We start from the raw sequence: 22,164 nt of genomic DNA on the forward strand, positions 1-22,164 counted from the left end.
CGCTTTTATTCCCAATCTATTTCAAGAGAGCTTTGGAGAGAGAGTCTGGAGGGGGAGGGAGAGAAAAGAATACGGAAAATAAAGCCGGCGACCGGGGGCTACTACCCGCGCTTGTGCGCGTGTGCCCTGGGTGTGTGGGTGTTTGTGCCTGGGCGTGCGATTTAATGGAGCGCCTCTCTGCCTCTCCAGTGCGGCCAGAGCTCGCTTCGCGCACCCACCCCTGCCGAGGAGCCTACTTGCTGCAGCCCAATGCATTGTGTAAGACGCGACCTGTTATGGCCACCACTACTTCCGGGTTCTAGCATTCTGGTCGGAATCCACCTCTCCGCCTGTGCAACACACACTTTACACACGCACGGGGACTGCAAGCGGGCAACATCGATCGTGGCTCCTTTAAGACAAACTCAGACAGACATTTTTTTTTAACCCTCCTCCTCTAATCTCCCTCCAGTGCAGCAGTTGCAAAGAGGGAGAGAGAGAGAGGGAGAGAGAGAGAGAGGGGGAGAGAGAGAGAAAGAGAGCAAGCGAGAGAAGAGAAAAACTGATTAGGAATTAGGACTGATTCAAGGGAAGCGAGCGCTAGGGCTTTGTGCATTTGAATATTAACATTTGAGGTGTTCTGACCAGAAGAAGACTGAGCGGATGATCATTCATTCACCACGTTGACAACCTCGCCTGTGATTGACAGCCGGAGTGGCAGAAAGCCATGAGATTTGGTAGTTGGGTCTGAGGGGCGCTTTTTTTTTTTTAACTGATTTTTTGGGGAGAGAAGATCTGCTTTTTTTTTTTGCCCCCGCTGCTGTCTTGGAAACGGAGCGCTTTTATGCTCAGTGACTCGGGAGCTTTGCTTCAGGTCCCATAGACCGAAGATCTGGGACCAGTAGCTCACGTTGCTGGAGACGTTAAGGGATTTTTCGTCGTGCTTTTTATTTTTTTTTCCGGGGGAGTTTACGTATTTGTTTCTTTTCACACTGGCCTTAAAGAGGATATATTAGAAGTTGAAGTAGGAAGGGAGCCAGGGAGGCCGATGGCGCAAAGGGTACGTATTAAAAAACAATTGTGGAACTCAAATGTGAGGTTAAATTGAAACGTGGCTGAAAGACACTGCTAAAAAGTTTCCTTTTTTCTCTGTCTTTTTGAATGAGGCTCCTAAAGCCGTGGCCTAAAGCGAGAGGATTTATTCAATGCATTTGTAGACTTATGTATATTAACATGTAATTGTTAATTCAAGTAATCAAGTTTTCTATATATTCCTAACCAGCAGCTATATAAATAAAAATACAAGCTCGGGCAATCATCTGTTTAAAAAACAAAAACAAACAGCGCTAGATACCTAATGTTATATAGCGTGAGCATTCAAGGAGCAGAAGTTTAAGGCTAGTTTTAAATTAAAATAAGCAGCTAGAAACTTCTGATATGTTATTGATTATGCTCATCTTTAATATCACTGAAAGTATTTAGCATTTTTAAGCAAATAAATTTGTCACAGTACAACGGTTTTGGGGGTCGGAAAGCATTCATCTTTTTAAAGTAATTTTAATGTACATGGTTTTTTATGCAAGGTAATACTTTGTAAGTTTTTCTTAGAAGAGCCCTGCACTAATTGGATACTAAGCACACAACTACTCACTTTAAAAATGCAATACTAATTTCCCCAATATTCCTATTTGAATGGAAATGTAGTGAGAGTAAAGTGAGACAATGACAACCCAACAGAGGTAGTTTCTTAAAAGAAAGGGGGTCTACAAAAAGCCTTCCTTGCATAATTTGTGCCCTGGCCCTCAAAGCCCTGTTTGCAAAAGAAAGTTACTAGGCTGACACATTTTTTCTTTACTCCTTTGGTTCAGGCAAATGTCAGCGTTCTTCCAAACTCTTTTCACACCTCTGGCTTGAAGGAGATGAAAGTGGCAATTCCTCTTTTCTTTGAAAATCATTTCACTCTCGGCGCCTCCAAATCTTGGGAAAAGAACATGCCTGAAATGAAGCAAAGAGGAAAACCTAAATAGCTAAATTTTGCACACAAAAATAATGACAATCTGAAAGTAGTTTTTCTGGAGAAGGAAGATGGGGGGGTTGAATGTGCATTTACTTTTAAATTTGCTTTAAACCTGATGATTAACATTTAGCTCACAGACATCTAGTCTAGGGGGAAAGTTCATAAGAATAGAAAAAATAGAATAACTGCTCCAACTATACATTTTCTTTAACTTGAGGGGAATATTGTCCAATTCTAAATTCAGCCCCGATGTTGAAGAGAAGCTACCCTTCTCTGAGTTTCACTTATAAGGGAGCCAGTTAGTTTTGTATGATTTAGCAGAGTTTGTCTTGGAGAGCAAAGGAAATGCAGTGTCTTGCAGGACTGCCTAACCCCACGCTGGCAGGGAAATAAAATGAGAAGCCTGTCTGAATTCACGTGCTTGGCTTAGCTGTTCCCATCGTAACTTTTTTTTTTTTTTAATTCCCCCTGATGGGAAGGGTCTGTGAAACTAGGCGGGTTTGCTGTACGGTCCTGGCACGTTTTATTATTGTGATTTTGAATTTCCTCCTCCAGAGACGTGCGTGTTTTACCTTCTGCCCTCCGGGAGAATGCCTCCCTTTCTTCCTTCTTTCTTCCTTCCTTTTTTGCCAAAGGATCCTGAATTTCTGGCTAGTTGATAGGGACACAAGTTAGGGCAAGACCATTCCATCTAGCCGAGTCTTACCGAGAATCCTAGAAATTTTACTTCTAAACATATTTTTTTTAATGAGAACTCTCAACTTCAGAGATGCAAGGCCACCGAATTCGGGGTTGAAGGATCCAGCTGGACTGACATTATATAAGCTCCGTGCCCTGCCGTTCCCCCATTTGCCTGCCTGGCCTTCTGAACCTGTTTCTCTCCTGTTTGTCATGCAGTACGACGATCTACCCCATTATGGGGGCATGGATGGAGTAGGCATCCCCTCCACGATGTATGGGGACCCGCACGCAGCCAGGTCCATGCAGCCCGTCCACCACCTGAACCACGGGCCTCCTCTGCACTCGCATCAGTATCCGCACACAGCTCACACCAACGCCATGGCTCCCAGCATGGGTTCCTCCGTCAATGACGCTTTAAAGAGAGATAAAGATGCCATTTATGGGTAGGTACGACGGGCAGGCTAAGCAGTTGAGAGGCGATGCTTTCTCTATTTCCCTTTGCCCTCAGTAAGAGGAAAGCCAGAGCTCTCTGGATTGGAGGTACATTATTCGGTGACTTTTCATTCGCTTTGCATGAAGATTTGGGGGAGGCGGCCTGCCATCCCAGACGCCCCCCCGCCCCCCATCTCTGCACACGCTCCGCGCCAGTCCAGCGCCCCGCTCCGCCGAGGCCATGCCCGCGGAGGGGTCGCCGTGCAGAAGTTGCCAAATGTCCCTCGTCCCCCCAGACCCCGGCTTGGTAGCTCAGCGGGTTGGAGTCCTCACTCGCTTGACTTCGCAGGGAGAGTGTTGGAGGTTTCTAAACGTAGGCGCCTTTGTGTTGGAACGAAACTTTTAGTTTAAAGGAAAATCTTTTAAGCCACTGATTGTTCTGACTTGCTAAGTTTACTCAGCCACCGTATGCTGGCTCTGCCACCGCACAATAAAATCAAGGCAGGCCAGTTGCAGGTCAGGCAAGGGGGAACATGCTTTGCATTTAGGGAGTTTGACCACTGTAGTCAAGGAGAGGGGCTCGCTCTGAATTGTCACAGACCTTAAGAAACCTCTAGCCATTTTAGGACTTTGTGTTCAAAGGCGAAACCTGCAGGATTTGGAAGTAGATGCGGGGTGCTCTCGGGTCGGTGTCGTCTTCCGCTGCAGTTCACACCGTGTTCTCTCGGGCCCTTGGGTTAGACCCTGGACTAGCAAAACCCTCTGAAAGTCACTTGTGCCTACTGTGTGCTGATGTATTGGGGGACCTCTTTTTACTTTGCAGCCACTTTTATTTTTATTTATTTCTTCTTTTGAAAAAAAAAATCAGGCAACACTGACCCTCCCTGGCTGAAAACCCTTTCTGCTTTATCTTCTGGTCCCTTGTGCGATGGGCTTGTTTAAATCCCAGCGTCCTCTCCGCAGTGTCGTTAACTGCAAATCGTTTAGGCTCCGGGGCAGAACATTTGGGGAAGCTTTTTGAAAAGGACCCCAAACTGTTAAATTCCCAGCTGGGCTGTGAGAGCTAATAAAAGACTTGAGACACCTCTTTGGGCATTAGAGGAGGCTTTTTTTTTTTTTTTTTTGGATGGGCTGGGATAAGCGACATCTAGGCCCCTCGCAATACTAGCTGCTTTGCCATTACGCAGGAACAAAAATGAAAGGCTTGACCGCAGGAACATTTGAAGGAACTTTCTTTGGGGGTAGGTGGGGACCATCGGCGAAGGGAGGGAGGTGTGCAGGGAGCCAAGGAGGAGCCCTCCTGCTCTCCGAGAGCCGTGGGGTCGGGATCGGGATATGCAGTCCTCTGACAGTCGGTCGCACAACCAGAGAGGTCCTTTCCCCAAGTTAGCTGAGCGCCTGCCACCAAGATCCCCAGAGCCTTGGGCTTCTCGAGATGGCCTTGGAGGAACCCACTTGAAAGAGCTTTCCCACCCCCTGCGCCCCGCGCCTTTCCCCCCCCCGCCCCTGCAGGTCCTGGACGTGCAGAGGAGGGACGAGGGCCGGTCGGGGTGGGAAACTTAATTCAAAATGGCTGCTGGAACCGCTTGGGTTTTATTCTTAGCAAATGTTACCAATTTCTCCGGCCAGATATGGTGAACCGATCCTCAGATACGGTCCATGGCTTAGGGCCTCCGACTTCGGGGGCCCAAGGAGGAAGGGGAGGTGAGCAGTCACCTGGGGGCGCGGGGGAAGGGGAACAAGTAGATGACAAAATCAGGGAGGGGGTCCCCGCCTTGAGCTCGTCCTGCTGTTTTTCTTGGGCGCCTTTTTTTCACTGCCGCGGGACTAACCATTGTGTTGTTTGTGACTGTTGTATTTTCTTGCAGACACCCCCTCTTCCCTCTCTTAGCACTGATTTTTGAGAAATGTGAATTAGCTACTTGTACCCCCCGCGAGCCGGGGGTGGCGGGCGGGGACGTCTGCTCGTCAGAGTCATTCAATGAAGATATAGCCGTGTTCGCCAAACAGGTCAGCAAAATCAATGTTTCAAAAGTAAAAGAAAAAAAAAAAAGAAAAAGAAAGAAAGAAAAGAAAAGAACCTCCCTCCCTCCTACCCAGCACATTTGCAAAAGTAACCAGCGAACAGTCCGCCCTAAGCCAGGCCTGTTACATCTTCTCTGAGCTTTTCCTCCTAAATGAGTGTCTTTGCGGACGCCTGAAAATCACCCCAGTTCTTACCCACTCCTGCTACCTAACCCGACGCAGAAAGCTCAGGCTGTAAAATGCAACCCCAAAGCCCACGCGCAGGAGCTGCCTTGGACTTGGCGAGCTGGGCAGCGATCTCTTAGAAGCACAGTTGCTGGGAGAAGTAACCCTGTGCTCTGGGCTTGTTTTCGGATTCTTTGACTCACATTGAAGGGTTCTCGGTGTCACAGAGCCTCTCCCGGAGGTTACATCCTGCCCCCGACAGTGTAATGAGGCAAGAAACTAGGAAGGCGACCAGATTTCAAATGTTCTTTCTCCCCCAACCCCTTCTCACTTGTATTTAGATTCGCGCAGAAAAACCTCTATTTTCTTCTAATCCAGAACTGGATAACTTGGTAAGAGCGGACCCCTTACTTCCCTCCTCCCACCTTCCCTCCCCCCCCAAAAAAAATACCCCTCCTCCCAAGCTTTACTTTGAGAGCCCTGAGGTTTCTAGACCGGTCTTGCCCTATCTGCAAGTGGGCTGCAGAGGTTTCCATCCACTCGCAAGTGGTCCGGGACAAGGTCCCGGGGAAATAAATTCACCTCGAGAGGGGCCGGGCAAGCCGGCGCGGGGAAACGCGAGCTTTGTTTTTTATGACAGCCGGGCAGCGCGGCTCTAATCAGCCCGGGGATTTATCTCCGGGCCTGTCAGCGTGTGTGCTTAAACTTTGCGGACTTCCCAGCTCTCAAAGTCGCGTCATGAGGGCAGCGACCGGGCCAGAGGCCCCAAACCACCAGTTTATCTGAAAGGTGTGCAGAAGGTGGCAGAAAGTTTGCAGTGTGAAAAGTCACAGTCTGGGGACTGTTGGGAATATTTTCCGTGCACTCCTTGCAAGGAAACACCTAGTCGAGGGATGCGGCCCTTTGGGGGTGGGGTAGGGGCAGTGGGGCTGAGAAAGGGGAGGGGAGCCATGGGGGAGGAGAAGGTTTATGATCCCCCCTTAGATGCTTGGTTGTTGTTTTAGCTATTTTTTTCTTCTTAAGAAATATAAACCTCTAGATGGTACCCACTCGCTGCTGTTAAGTTTTAGTGTTATTGCCATAAATCAAAATAACCCTATTTGGGGGGCGGGGGGAGGCTGGCGATGTTAGAGCTGCAACAGCCAATTTTCTGCAAACTAGGAATGGGGCGCTCATTCTTTTTGTATCTTTGCAGATGATTCAAGCCATACAAGTATTAAGGTTTCATCTGTTGGAATTAGAGAAGGTAATTTCTCTAGCTTTTTCTCCTTTTGCTTCCCCCTCATGGCCAAACACACAGAGGGGGAGGGTTCAGAATGGCTGAAGTTCAGGCTTCTGAGACATTTGCATAAATGACTTTCTTTCTGGTAATTAGTGTCAAGGCCAATCTTAGCGTCCATTTCTCTTTGCAGTTTAATTACAATTTTAGCCACTAAAACCGGGATCACAAACGCCCTAGCCTTGTATTCATTCTTAATACCTTGCTGGCTTTGTATAAATAGTTGCAATTCTAGGCATCCCCTTTGATGTTTAGAATGCTGTTGTGAGTTTGCTTGCAGGTTATATACCTCTGTGGTCTCTTCTCTTCTTCCTCCTCCTCTTCTTTGCTACCTCTGAGGGGGAAAAGTTTTGTTTAGTTTTAGTGAGTTTCTGGAAGACAGTCTGAGAGCAGCGGCAGGTCAGACACAGGGGAGAGGCAGAGGGGGAGGAGGCTAAGGAGGCAGGGAGTCTGGAGGAGTGGTGGGGGAGGCACTTTAACCGTTTTGCAGAGACAAAGCAGAGTTGATAGTTGTGTCAATTTCTTAAATCTGAGAATCCTGCACACACCCCACCTTCACACTCAAGAAAAGGTGTGGGATAACGTGATTTTGCTAGCTGTTCCATAAATCTCAGCAATAAAAACTTAATGCATTGTAATTGAAACTAACATTAAATTGCAAGCACACTGGGGTTTCTTGTGAATTTTTGCATGTCAGTGATGCCTGGGTCCTGTAAGAGACCACTCCACTTATGCCTAAATATTTTGAAGCATCCTTTTTCCTTTTTTTTAAAAAAAAAATCAATTCGATAACTTTTTGTGGCTGTAGGGTTTTCCCCCCATATCATGAGTCTTTTTTTTTTCAAGGAAGCATCATAAAATATGCTTCTTATAGATAGAAACCCTAATGACAAATGTTACAGGGACTTGAGTTTTCAGGCATATATCCTATACCAACACAGTATTGGTCCTTTGGATATATATATATATATATATATATATATATAAATTTTTTCTTAGACATGTTGGAAAAGGATTTCTGATAAAGTAACTGGACGAAATTAAATAGTTTACCTTAAATGTCACCCACGCAGGTCACCTCTCTAATGGCCACAGCCCCGGGAGCCGATGAATTTAACACGGGTGTTGAATATGTTGTAGCCTGTGAATCATCTTGTCACTGTCAATTTTCTGCGATATCTCTATTTTGCAAGAAAAGAAAGTTATTCCTAATTCTGGATGCGTCTGAGGGTCTCTGGAGGACAATTGCCCTGTGTTTCCCCTGTTTAGAAGTTTGGATCTCACAAGGGGGGTGGATTGCACTTGTCAATGTCATTTATGAACTCCTGATTATATTTCCATTTTTTTATTTCTGTCATAATGTAGGTACACGAATTATGTGACAATTTCTGCCACCGGTATATTAGCTGTTTGAAGGGGAAAATGCCTATCGATTTGGTGATAGACGATAGAGAAGGAGGATCCAAGTCAGACAGTGAAGATATAACAAGATCCGCAAATCTAACTGACCAGGTATGCGCTTTTCAATTTCAACATCCCTGGGAGAAAAACAAAAAATCTGTATGCATATTGCTTGCTGGGTCACTACCACCTCCTTTTATTATTTGCATATGATTAAGTCCCTTTTAGATACATTTCCATCGAAATGAACATTTTTGAATAATGTGGCTATTATTGCTTCATTAAGGCTGGCTCTGGGATTCGACCTGGAGAGATGAGCTTGTAAAAGCTTTGCCTGCAAACTTGACCTGTTTCTTGTCGGTTTTAATTTTTGTCTTTATTTTATTTACCCTCTATAATAATGGGAGTGTTAACTGCCAGTGACCGCCTCTGATTGTAGGGCTTTGTTCTGGAGCATTTTTTCCCCCTTCTATCTCGAAGAAAAGAAAAGTGTAGGGTCTGCTTATTTCTTATTTTATTAGGAATAAACCCAAGATAGGTGGTCTAAGAGAGACAGGGAGGGTTTGAAATCTAGCAAATGCTGGCTATTTTCTCCCTGTCTATACGGTTCATTAGCCTGTCTTGTCAGTTTTCCTCGGCCGAACGCTTCTAGACCTCACTGAACATTGCTTTGTGCAGTGCTCGCTGCAAGCTCGCCCATTTTATTGTACTGAATAGAAAAAATAAGACCAGGCCGAGGTTATAAAAACAGATAAATATGGACGTTTCTCCTCCTCCTTTCCACTCATCCTCCAGCTGGTACGTGCTCTGGGCCCTCTGGGTTGGCAGCTTTTGGAAGTGTCAGCGACAGGGGCGCCCCGGGACTCCCTCGGTGTGGCGGGTGGAGGACCTCGCGCCGCCCTGCTCTGAACTGCCGGCCTCTGCTTGCCTCACCCCCTCCTCTCTCGTCCTCCCTCCAGGCCCTTCTTCCGCTGCTTTGCTAAGTGGGGACGACTTTTATTTGGAGTTGCTGGGGGGGAATTTCTCCCTCTCACCCCAACACCGATGTTTGCTCCCAGTCTCTCTCTCTCTCCCCACCCCTCTCTCTCTCCTGTCGCTGTATCTCTGGATTGGTCCAGAGGAGTTGCAAAAATGCACTGAAAGTGAAAACGTGAGGAGTGGGTGAGATGAAACAGGGCTCAGGACTGCGCTCGGTTGCGAATTGTGGCACCGCGTCTAAAGATTTGGGTGGTGGGCCTCCTGTGCCTCTCCACCTATAAGTGAAGGCCCAGAGTTGTTTCTCTTTCTGACTTGGCACGTGAGCCCCGTCTTGGGGGAGAGAGCAGCCTGCCTTTGTTAGGCCAAAGGACAGCCAGTCATGCAGAGTTTTCTTTGCAAGCTCTACCATGATCACGGTTGGCCAGCGGCTGACTTGCAGACTCCTTGCCGGAATGCCCGACTCCTCGGTCTTGGTGTCATCTTAAAGTTTGCTTCTCTCCATATCACCCCCTAAAAAAAAAAAAAAAAAAAAAAATCCCAGCTTGGATTTCTCTGGGTAACCCCGCGGCAGAGGCTGAATTCCTCCTTTTCCCACGAGGAGTGGAAGGCAGGCAAAGCTGAGATTTAAAAGCGCCAACGCGCCGGGTCCTTCCTACTATTTGGCGAGTTGCACACTTTCGGCAGTGTAGACAACACTCGGAACAGGCAGCCTGCGCGATCCTGGAGCGTCCCCACCGAGGTGGGAAACCTGCAGGCGGCTCCGGGTCCCGGCCCCGCCAGCTGCCCGGCCTCCCGCCTGGTTCAGGCCGCCAGGCCTCACCCCAGAGCTGTTAAATGCAGATTCCTCCCAGGAACCCTTGGGTAACTGCTGTTGAATAAAAATTGTAATCCAACAAGCCTAACTAGAAAATGGGATTCTAAAAGCTCCGGAGTGCTGGGTACATAAAGCTATCTGAGCAAATTACAAGAATCGCTTAGGGGCATGAATGAAATCAACACTTTAATTGCCTCCAAAATGAAGATTTATACCCCATTTTCTCATCGAATCATTATTTTATTAAAGTCAAAGATAAAGGACCAGAGTTCGGGGTGTTTTGGGGGGGATACAAAATTGATAAAACATCATTCAGTTCTCCCCCTACTCCTTAGGTAAACTTCTGTTACTCAGTTACCTTTATTTGAGATATGCAGATTCGTAGGCAGTGGTCTTGGATAAAAATTCGCACTTTATTCACCTCCCCACCTATAAAATGAGCGGTGTGCGTCCCGCTCCCGCCGCCTACATGTGGGCTTCGCAGCTCTGGCTGAGCTCATGGCACCGTTGCACCGTTGGCCTGTGCGCGTGGGCGCACTCGCGTGACCCCTCGGGCTCACCGAAGTCTCCGCTGGTTGTAGGGCAGCAAACCCCAAGCCTGTGCTTTGGAATTGTCCGCTTCCTTGGAGCCAGGAGCGAGAGTGCCTGGGCTCCCTTTGGGGAGGGGCGCGCAGAGCGCGGGGCGCACGCGGGACTGTGCCTCGGCCGCGGGGGTGGAGTCCCCTGTCCTGGGAGTTGGGGACGGAGGGACGAGGCACTAGGGCCGCCAGGTGGGCGCCAGTGCTCCCAACTGGAGCCGGCTCGCCGGTCCCCGGGGGCCAGGCCCGGAAAGGACGGCCTCGCCACCTGTCTGCGAATGCGGCCCAGCCAGTCTGAGCCCCGGTGGAGGGTGCGCTGCGGGACTGGATGCTTCAGGTGTGGTACGAGCGCGGGGCCTCGTTAGCTCATTAACCCCTCTGTCTCTAGGGCCTGATGGCTGCGCGGTTTATTTTACTTTACTTTGCTCCTCGGAGGGCGCGAAGGCTGCCGCCCGCGCGGGGACTTGGGATCCACGACTTTGATACCAGCCGGTTTCCCGGAGGGCTAAGTCGGCGGAAATCTACTTGGCCTGTAGTGTCGTTAGTTTGGTGGTATTTTTTGGTTTTGTTTTTTTCTTACCAGATTAAGACACCAGTAGAAGCCGTAATCCCGCTCCCACCCCACTCTCAACTCCCTGCCCCCCACTCCCGCTCCCAGACTCCGAAGTCCCCAGGCCCGAGAGTCACCTCCCGCGGGCGCAGGCCTCCCGGGCGCCCTCTCCCGACTGCCGCGCTCCCCGCTTGGCACGGACGCCCCCGACGCCCAGGGCCTGGGAGCAGCGAGGGGCACCGGGGGTTTCCGAGCCTCGGCAGGGGTGATGGCCCGGCTGAGACCCCGGGAGCGGGCGCAGAGGGGGCCACAGTGCGAGGCGTCGAGGCCAGGGTTGAGCCTGGTTGGCGATGGAGAAGTAAGCAGGGCGAGGGGAGGCGGGGCGCGAGTTTGGGGGACCCAGGGTGGAATTGGGGGCGCCAAGAGGGTTACGCGGGGAAGAATCTGGCTGCCCAGTCGCTAGACTTTAGGCCGCACTCCAGGAGGGAGATGTCGAATTAAGCCTTCCTTCCCAGGGCTGTTTGTTGCTCGCCACTCCTTGAATCTAAGCATTTTCCATTTCCAGGAGGGGTCGAGAGAGGGAGTGGAGAGCGGAGCAAGAGTCCCCGGGCCCTGAAGGCCACCAGCCGAGGTGGCCTGGCCTGCTGGTAGCTTGGCCTGTGCTGGGGCGCCAACCCGGGTTCTCCTACAAGCAGTGGGAGGCAAAGGAAAGGTCCCTTTGGATTACAATTTTTATTCAATAGCAGCTCTCCGGGGGGTCCTCGGCTGAATCTGCATTTAATAGCTCCTGTGCAAGGGCTGGCGGGCTGCACAGGGCGCCCTGTTGCCTGTTAATCCAGATTTGTCTCTAATATCTGGGGAGAAGTAACGTGGCTCGCGGAGATGGAACCAGAAAGCCAAGCTCGCCAGGCAGGTTAAATGCCAAGTGCTGCTGAGCTCCCCGGGGAGGGGGGACAGCCGCCGGGGCTGCGTAGCCCAGGCTGGAAAGCGCCAGGCTTCTGGGCCTTGGGGATCAGGGGGCAGCCCTGAGTCAGTGCGATTTGGTTCCCCAGTGGGCCAGGGAACCCAGGTGGCGACTGTTTTATTTGAAGAGTCCGGAATGTTGTTTCTGAAGCATAGTTTGAGATAAAATTCTTAAAACTGAACTTGATCGAAAGCACCCCTCCCTGCAAAAAGTGTGATGGGGATGCCTCCAAGGGAGATTTAAGCCTTCACTTTTGGGGAGGTGTTACTAAGGGATGGGGATGGGGAGGCCTAATATTCTTGATGTATTAGATCTGCTGCTTTAGGGAAAGAAAAAAATAGATGAGACTATGGGATATTTACTAATACTAGGAATGCAAGCAATTTATTTTCATCCAATAAGAAAACTGGACACAAACATCGGGGGATAGGAAAATGGTCCCTTTGTCAGTTTGTTTCTAAATGCTTACACATGGACACCTCTTATTTAGGTTGTAAGTACTTTTAGGGTCTCAGTTAATGCCTTAATCCTGGAACCTCTGTGTCCACAGGCCTTGCAAGTGATGGGGTCTTGAAACCATCTACCTTCATTTTGATTGTTGTTGTGAGTCATGGAAGGTACTCTTAATTCCCTTTGGAAATATGTCAAAGGGAAATTATGGCAAGATTCTCTTTAATGATTAAATAATAAGGTGTTGACTGCTTGTCACTACAGTGGCTAATTGGGATGTTCATTCTAGGCCCTTTGTTGCTTAGTATCCTTTGATTTCAAAGATAGTTGTTTACCAGGTGTGTTTTTATTGTTGTGTTCTGATTGGCTCTTTGTGAGTATTTATGTGTGAATGTCAGAGTAGGGATGTATTGATTCTTATTAGGGGCATGTCAAAAACATTTGAGAGGAAATTAAAGAAGTACAGAGTATATGCAGGTAGGTTGAGATCAATTACATTGTTAAATGTCTCGAAGTCTAAATGCTAATACTACAGAAGTTATTCCCCTTTCCTAGTTTCTCTCTCTGTCTCTCTCTCTCTCAGTGGAAGTCTCCAGTGCAAGTTCTATGGTTAATAGAAAGCAATGATACTAATGCTACTTTGTACAAGGTAAAGCCCCATAACAGTAACTATTGTTCAGTGATTTAACTAGCTCGGTGGCAATAGGTCACCCAAATAGCAATCCCTTTCCCACCAGAATGACTCCATTGCTCATGATTTGGAAATATATAGAGTGGTTGTGTGGGCTCTTGCTATCGGTCCTAACATAGAGATTTTTATTAGAAAACATGGAGAAGCTTAAATAGAAGAAGAAGAGAAGGAGGAGGAAGAAGAAAAGGCATTAAAATACGGGCCCTGCTTTCCAAAAAGTAACTGAAATATCATGCTCTAATTGCCCAACTTTGAAAATAAACAAATTTTAAATCATTATGTTTTCAAACACTCGTATATTTAAATGTTAAAATGTTTGTCATAGTCCGAAAGATTTGAAACACAGCTGTTGCCAGGTGATGGATGGAAAATTATGGAATAAAACTCCATATTCTTAAAAACAAAGACTATTTGTGGTCCCATAGTAGAAACGTAGGTTTTTGAAGGCCAAGCGGATAGACTAAAGTATTACCGAGGGGTCTACTGTTATAAAACTAGCTTACCTTCCCTCGCAGGTGGAGTTGGAGAAACTGAAGAAAGCATAACAAGTTGTATTAAGACACTTATAAATGAAAATGCTGTCAAATGAATTCAAGTGAAGTATTTTCACATTGGTAATGCTATGCTTGCCATTGCAATAGCAATATTTTCTCATGAAATGTAAATATGTCAACCAATGTGAAATGCTTAAGTTTTAATAAATGATCATTTAATCAACAAACACAACCCGAGTATGTATACAGAAACTTTTAAAGAAAAGTCGGCATACAGCCAAATTCCTATAGGGACTAGCAAGGGAATGATCAAAAAACGAACACAAAATAAGACTTCCTGTAAGAAGGTCTATAATTCAACATTATTTGACTCCACTGTCAGGGAAATAGTTGAAGGATAGTAAACTGATACCATTCTCAGTCATTTTTGTTACACAGTCTTAAATGTTTGCAACTATAGCATTTTCCATGGCCTTTTTTGGATTATGATATCTGTTATATTTGTATCAAAGTAGCACTTGAGTTTATGTTATAATTGAAACAGATGTTTTTGCCATTTCTCCTGAGTGCAAAAAATTAATTTAATATTTTAAAATGACATCAAAACTATGGGAAAGTATTCTTTTACAAAGAAAATAAAAATAGAATACATGTGACACAGTGTATCTGACAGTTGTGCAGATGTTAGGCCTGAAAGTTTTCAAAATCCCAAGTAAAACAACACCGCTGTAAATCACATAGGGCTTGGTGTCCTTACTAGGCAGGAAACATCAAGATATTGGTACCTGTTAAAAAGTTCAGGTCTAAAACATGAAATACAGACTCACAATTTCAATTTAAATAATCATTCCAAAATTTGACTTTGGGGATCCAGTAAAAGTTTGGATATTTTACTATCTTACATATTCGTGAAGAAGCCTCACGTGTATAAAATCAGTTTTGAAAAATTCAAGCAGATGAGTAGAGTATGTGTATGTAGTGTAAAAGGTAAAAAGACTCCCTCACTGTATCCTTAATTTAATATGCCATGATTTCAGGATTATGGGAATTTGGGAAAGCTTATTGGAGTCTTAAACAGCCTCTCCAGAAAGTAGACCTATATCGGGCAATTGCTGGATTTCCCACACTTCTAAATTTGACATTTTAATAAATGGTATAAAAGCTACCATGTGAAATAAGCGAGTATATACTCATTTAAATATTTGAAACTAGAATCCAATTTCAGTCAATTTAATGCATTCATGTGTGCAGAATTAAAGCAATTGGCAACACTTTGCTACACTCTCTCTGAACACTCTTTTTCCAAATAGCATTTCTTAATCTAGGAAATATGTTCTTGTTAAAGGAAAATACAAGAGTGCAAATCTTTTGAAATTATTTTATATTTCTGGACTTCTTGGTTCCGAATTCCTAAAACTGACTAAAACATATCAAAAAGAGTTTATTCTCTGTTGAAAAAACACTTTTTTTTTACATTTATTGAATTATACACCTGTTGTTTATTGGTATCATGAGTACATACAGTTAACTACAAATTATAACCAGAACTAAGTCATTAACTCTCTTTAAGTCATGCAATAACCATAGTCTGGCTTTTCCATGCACCACTGTATATGGCATAAACTAATGCAGGATAATTAAGTTGTGAAAATAAATTTTATATTATTTGCAATCCTCAAAAATACATTTCCCCATTGATTTCTTCCCTTGATAGTCTCATGACTCCATTTACAAGTAATAGGATTTATAATCATGAGGTAAAGAACCGTGAATGTGAAATGTTATGGTTTTTTAAAAAAACTTAAATGAAGTTGTATTTTTCCACAGAAAGGAAATGCTGTTACTGTTAATAAGTTTACTAAGTAATACTTTTATAATCACTGCAACTTTTTATGAGTTTAACAAGTTTAAGCAACATTTTATAGTCTTCTTTTTTTTCCTTCATTTTGACACAATATCAAGTCTTAAACTTAACAATGGATTTAAACATACATGATTCTGACTCATTTAGAAGATAGTAATAAGTAAATAATGAACATTTTGAGTGATATTAGAATGATTCCTTGACAACATACGCTAACTTAGAATTAATTGTTTTCATGAATTTCCATTTCTATAGATTTTTCCTCACATTTTACAACACAACATGATTGCATGCTCATTATTCATTAGCTGTAAATGTCTGGGTTGTTGGTTGTTATTTAGCAAGACAGAGCTATAGCTGTTTCTTTTTCATATCACTTTTTCCCCACTGACTGGCAAGCCTCCTATGCCTGAGATTTGAACTTGAACTAGTTTGCTCGGTCTCGTTTCCCTATTTGAGTACCGTGTGGGTTATTACCCACATGTGGGTTTATTTTTCTGAGAAGATGAAAAATGTTCCTCACTTTAGAACAGGAATGAATAGAAACAGAAGTCATCAAATATTCCCAAACTGTGCTTTACAATTAGGTGAAAAACTGAAAACTGTTATTCTTGCTTGCTCTCCCTAGGGCTGTGAATACTTGATGTAAAGATTCATATCAGCCTCTTCGTGCTCTTCCTCTTAAGGCCTAAATGTTTGTTTTCAGTGACTGGACTTTTAACTGATAGTCCATATTTGGTCCCAGACCTCCATGGTTTGCATTTTATTCTGCATTTGCATTCACATTATGTCCCATAGAAACTCTTTAAAGTCAAGTGTGTTTATGACTATTATGAAACTCTGGAAAATGAAGTTTATAATGAAACTGACATAGTCATCAAAAGGACAATGAAGGGAGCAATTTGATGTAAACCCAGAGTTTTCTTATTCAGTCCCAGCTTGTAAAAAGGCTTATCTCTCTTCTTTTAAAAACATTAGAAGCTGAATGAATAAGAATTTCTTTGACAATAAAACTCCTCTTAATAGCTCCATAACTATTTGGATGTGTTCTCGAATGTTAACTTAATTTGACAGACAAGCTATAATTAACTGTGACCTATAGTGTTTTCTGTAATTCAGAGACTATTCCGTAGTGATCTGAAAACTTAATTTCATACTAAATGGTGTACAATGTCTGCGGGTCTAAAGGCGTACTTCCACTATTTTTAAGAAGTGGAAGTAGTTTGTGTGTCTTCTGGGCTTCAAAAAGGGAGATACGTCGGGGGTGGGGAACTAACAATTTTTACTGCGTGAAGTCCTAGCAGACTACCTAGCGCACATGGGTTCTTTCTGAATTTTTTTTTCCGTAGCCTTCCTTTCTATTCAGTGCAATGTTAAAATTATTCACACAAAGGAAAAAAAATCCACTGTGTGTTTCATGGGACAGACACTCGTACGTGACATTTTAAGTCTAGGTATTTCATTGATCATAAAAAGCAGTAGTGTGCAGAGAGAGCTAAGAATTGCAGCAAATAGGTAAAACCGTATTAGCTATGATGCTACAATCACAACAGAAACTTTAGCAGTAAAATTAAATTGGGCATTTTGCGTTTAGTTGGAACATTCACTTGAAAGTTCCCACCAAATCTGGGGTTCTTTTAACATCCCCTCCCCACCCCAGCTTAAGAATATTTTAGCGTTAAGAACTTTGTGATAACTCACCATTGGACGTTACTTTTATTTGAAATCGTTCATTCATAAGAGACTTCGCCTCCTGAGTAAGCACCCTACCCTTCACGCTTGAACAGTTCAGATAAACGTATTATTTATTTACAGTCTATTGTATACATTATTTATGGGAAATATGCCATAACTCTACAGAGCATATGGAATTCATCTTTGCGAGATATGGGTCGCATCTCTGCCAAGAGTGGCATAGCCCTGAGTAGATAATAAGACTGCCCTCAGTGTACAGATAAACATCATCTCTTATAGAGTCAGTACGTGTTAGCATTTCATAATAACAGGCGCAAACGCATTTTTCCACTTTCATTTTAATTGTTTCTTGGCTCTAGCTTCTGCCAAAGAGAATCCGGAATTTCACATTTTGAATTGATCTGGGTGATTAATATATTTGAGGGGGAAAATAAGATACTGAGTAGCAGAATCATTTAACCCCTTCATTTCTTTCAGCATGCTCCCCTGTCCCTTCCTTAAGGTGTTTACAGTTTTCTGAAGACTCTTTGTCCATGGCATTTTAAACACTGGCTGTATATTTGGTGGCTTGGCCTATTGTTTCACCTTATTGGGATGCTTTATAAGCTGTATTCAAAACAAAAACACCAAGAAAAATATCAGGCTCATTGTGCCCTGCACTTCCTTGCACAAAATAATAGAGACGTATAGACTGTGCTTGTTCTATGCATATCAAGTGTATTGTTGGTGCTCAAGTATTTTTTATTCTAATAATTATTCAAAGCCAGGAACAATCTGCATCTGAGTGAGCATAAACATTTTTATTCTGGAATTTGGGATTTGCAGCAACTCAATTTTATTTTCCAAATTACCCTGCCATTTCAATTAGGTGCATTGTTCTTCTCTCTACTGTTTCGACATTCTAAAGGTTTGCTTGCCACCTAAAGGAGAGCGTTGCTTGAGTATTTAATATTTATTGAGGGAATGTAAAGAACATGCCAATAGAAAAAGAGGAGAATAAAACATTAACAAATCAATTATGGGGCTTTTCTTCACTTGTAGTATACTTCTAATGCTCCAAATACTCTATAACTGTTAAAATAATACAAAGAGCCTCAAGAATAATAGCCCTGGGTGTGGAGGAAGAATGGCATTCTGATTAACTGGAATTCCTTAAAAAGTGCACCAGTGGTACAACTCAGCCTCCTGCTTCTGGAATTCACAGTTGCTTTAGTTGATCTCTCAGTTAAAGGCCTTGAACTACAGAGAACTTAGCCAATCTAGGAACCAGAAACACAAATTAAATTTCAAGATGCTTTGAGAAAGGCCTCTCTGGTGATTTTACTGAGATAAATAATGAAGAAAAGGGAACAATCTACTCCCCACCTCTGAATTTCACACTGTGAGAGGGCTTGAAAATTCAAAAATCCTCGAGGAATGATGATACTTAGAAAATAAAATTTGATTGAAAATATAAAAACTGGCAGCATTTCTAAAACACACACACACGCACCGGAAAATTAGAAAATACCCTGTTGCTAATTGTTAGCGGAAATCAGTGGTAAATGTAAGTTTCCGCTATTCTTTTATCCAAAGCGTAATGCTGTAAGGTAGTAGAATAAAACATGACTGCATCTTGGCTGAATTCTTGTTTCCTTCTTGTGTCAAAGTTGTGGATTTTCTGGTCTGAGAGTTTAGAAGTAGAAGAGAGAAGATTTCAGAAACACTTGAAAGAGAGTGAGGAAGGGCATTGATGGTAATTTCGAGTTACACAACCTTTCAGGCTGGCGGTATCCCAATAAAGTATATACACAATGCAGGCTGTGCTGTGAGGGGGTAAGTCACTTCACCTCCCCAAGCCTCAGTTTTATCATCTGTAACATGGGGATAAAGAACCCACTTTATTGAGCTGCATACGAGCTAAGTAAGAATGCACATAAAGCATTTAAAACAGTAAACCCTAAACAGAACCTTATATAATATTTCATCTTCTTACCTGTACAGTCTGCCCAGCCTTCAACAACATGAATCTGATTTCGGGAGAGGAGATTGGGTAGTTGTTAATGGGGTGTGATTTTATAGGCCATTATATAATCATAGAGTTTGAGCAAAATACTGTCTTAATTCCTTTTAGGAGGGGTGTCTATGATTCTGATTTCATCATAGTGTGAAAGGGGACTGGCCACTCAGATGTGTGGCCAGGATAGGACAGTGAATCACTACAGATTTGTTTTTAGGTTCAACTTCAAATAACAGTTATGTGCAGATCTTGTGCTGAGTACTTTTTTCCCACATTTCTGAGTGCAAATGCTTCCTGGCTGAGGTCCCGTTGCTAACAAGATCTCAGTATCTACTTGTACTCAGGATACAATGTTTTTGGCCTTATCGGATGTTCTTTTTGCTAGGATGGTTGCCTAGAAAATTTGTGGTTTGAAGTTGTTATATATAGGACACTTTTGAGTTTATTTTATCTTAATTTGTTTGCAGAATGAGGCGCACTGAATACTGAGTTACAAATGTAAAATAAAACATTGGGAAGCAGGCAGTCTTATGAAAGGAACTTTATAACACCAGGTATGCTGGCATATAATTTACAGATTCTTCTGCCACTCCTAAATAGCAGTGATAGAAAATCAGCTAAATTTCAGTGGAAAGTTCTCAGCAGATAAATGAAGAGTAAGATTTGAATTATTTAGGTACAAATATTTGGAAATACAGTGGTGGCAGTTGGATTTGAGGTTTTTTGTTTTTGTCTTGTTTTTTTTAAACATTTAACTGTGAATTATTGTTCACAGGTACAATTTCAGGAGTAAAAGCATATACAGTCAATATAGGAGTTTATTTTTATTAATAGTATGCCAGCCATAATACAATAGCATAGGAAAGGAAAGGTTATTAAAACGTAAATTACGAACTTTTACTAAGATTCCGAGTGTAATGAGGCTTTAACTTCTCTTTTGTTCTCCACAACAAGCTGCTTAGTAGAAGTTGAACATTCAGTGCACTTGAATCATCTTTAGTTCTGCATCTACTTTGCAGTTTTGAGATTTGGCTAAAACTGGTATCACCTCTTGGTAGCAGTTTCCCTTTGGGTGTAATTTTTCTTTTTCTTTGTAATTGTCTGAATGTCCCTACCCCATGTACGAATCTATATCCTCTTCTGAGACCACAGTGGGGTCACTAAGGGATGGTGTTGGCATCGATTCTCAGTGTCGAAAAATTGGGCAAAATGTATCAGTGCTGTGTGGATTTCATAAGGAAAGCATTTGGAATATTTTGGGTGGTGTTTTATATCTGTCGTCGTTTTCCTTCTCATTGTCAATTCATGTATAATTTCCTGGATGAATTATTTCAACTCTGCAGATTAGTAATGACCCGAGAGCATCAGAGTTGTGACCTAAAAGATATTGGGCTGTGGGAAAGTAGGATTTTAAGGAGCTTTCGGGGAGTGACCCATCGCGCTGGGCCTGGGCTTCCTAAGCTCACTGCCCTCCCTGCTGCCTTGAGTATTGGGAGAATGAGGCATGGATATTTGCAGGAGAGTAGGCAAAATAGTTAAGGGCTAGGAGATTTTAAAAATGTATCTGACTGCCTCGCTGCTTTAGATTCCATCACAGTGTAATTAAAAACACTAAAATCAGTTCTCTCCATGCTCTTTTGCCCTATTCCTCATGCATGTGATGGGTGCATGGCACTGTGTCTACATGAACGTGCACTTGCGTGTCCCCCCTTGTCTGAACCAGAAGCTTCGGTGATTCCTGGAGCTCAGACAATCACCTGATACAAAACTTTTCATTTAAAGATGAAATTACTCCTTGGAGAATTTTCACCAAAGGCAACAAAGCACAAAAATTCTTCTCCTCCTCTCTACACGTCCCATTACACAGAGATAGAGGATTTAATGTTTGAAAAATTATCATTTTTGTAGGTTTCATTTGTGGGACGTGAGAGCTGGGAAATATAGAACTCGGTGTAACAGATGCTGTCTCTGCCTCCACAAACTGCCCACTCCTGCTATCGTGCAATCGTGTGTGTGTGTGTGTGTGTGTGTGTAAATGTATATACATATATATGTATACATATTTTTTTAAAGCAATACATCAGAGTTGCTAAGGTTTTAGAACTCTACCTTATTTGATGCTGAGTTAGACACACTTATGCTGTGCATCAAGATACTGGCTGTCACCAAGGTCATGAGCACCATAATTAAGGGATAATTGAATAGTCCTTGAGGTGCATTTCTAGATGAAAAGTCCACAATGGCAAATATGGTGGGGCTGGACCTGTGAGAAGAGGAAGGGTGGTGTCTTGGGGAGAGCCGCAGACCCTGAGAGGGGATGCTGGATTCCCATTGTCTCACCACGAATTTACCATCTGCCCGGAGTCACCAGAATTACCCTCAGGCCTCTATTAAGCAGGGGTAATAAGCGCATTTTATCACAGCATTAAAAGGGGGCCCAACAAGAACCCTGGCAGGCCGGCAGACTTGGCCAAGGCAGGTGGTAGAGGCGGGGACGGGGAAGGAAATGAGAAAAAGGAGAAGTGTGTGAGGGAGATAACCTTTGAAAGAGTCTGTCTCCCCGGCACGTGAAGGCCACCACCAGGGACCGCCCCAGAGCCCGACAGTCACCTCCCGAGCTTTATCATCTTTCAGCAGGACCGAGGGTGGACTTAGAAAAGGTTTTGCCTCCAGACCATTCCCGAGCACATTTCAACGTGGCCCTGATCCGCAGTATGTGTGCAGGCTTCAGTCTTAATCTGTGAGCTTCTGGCGTTTAAAAACATATACAATCTTAAAAGGGAAGGGGGCAGTTTTACTGTGTTAAAACAAAGCATCCTGCTCAAACTTGTCCTGTTTAAATGAATTTTGCTTAATGATTTCCAGGGATGTTTTTGGAGATCCGTATAAAGAATTTTACATTTTCTTGGAATTATCTGAATTTGCAGCTGGATAGTAGGTTTTGAGAGAAGCCGACTTTACGAGAGCAGGTTTTTCTAGAGCAGGACTCGAGCAAATTGAAGGCGCGACTTGGCGGCTGAGTGTGTAGAGAGCTTTCTGGTATGTTTTGGTTATCAAGCAGATGCCAGTGGGAGCCACCAAGATCTTCAAACAGGAGTTTGAGCATAG

General features: G+C 43.9%; 1 protein-coding gene across 3 annotated transcripts in view; it reads left to right on the forward strand.

Moving 5' to 3' along the window:
• Positions 1 to 320: 320 nt before the first annotated feature.
• MEIS1 (Meis homeobox 1) overlaps positions 321 to 22,164 on the forward strand; it is a 139,835-nt gene continuing 117,991 nt past the window's right edge. For 2 of the 3 annotated variants that reach the window (XM_060116825.1, XM_060116826.1), the window contains exons 1-6: positions 321 to 1,039; positions 2,894 to 3,120; positions 4,978 to 5,119; positions 5,641 to 5,691; positions 6,495 to 6,545; positions 7,944 to 8,090. In XM_060116825.1, coding sequence (XP_059972808.1) covers positions 1,028 to 1,039; positions 2,894 to 3,120; positions 4,978 to 5,119; positions 5,641 to 5,691; positions 6,495 to 6,545; positions 7,944 to 8,090 — 630 coding nt within the window. In that variant the 5' untranslated portion in view covers positions 321 to 1,027. Of the gene's footprint in view, positions 1,040 to 2,893; positions 3,121 to 4,778; positions 4,814 to 4,977; positions 5,120 to 5,640; positions 5,692 to 6,494; positions 6,546 to 7,943; positions 8,091 to 22,164 lie in introns of those variants that run through there. The other variant, XM_060116827.1, reaches the window with a different exon arrangement.

The sequence above is a fragment of the Mesoplodon densirostris genome, chromosome 14 (genome assembly GCF_025265405.1).
Source record: "Mesoplodon densirostris isolate mMesDen1 chromosome 14, mMesDen1 primary haplotype, whole genome shotgun sequence".
NCBI lineage: Eukaryota > Metazoa > Chordata > Mammalia > Artiodactyla > Ziphiidae > Mesoplodon > Mesoplodon densirostris.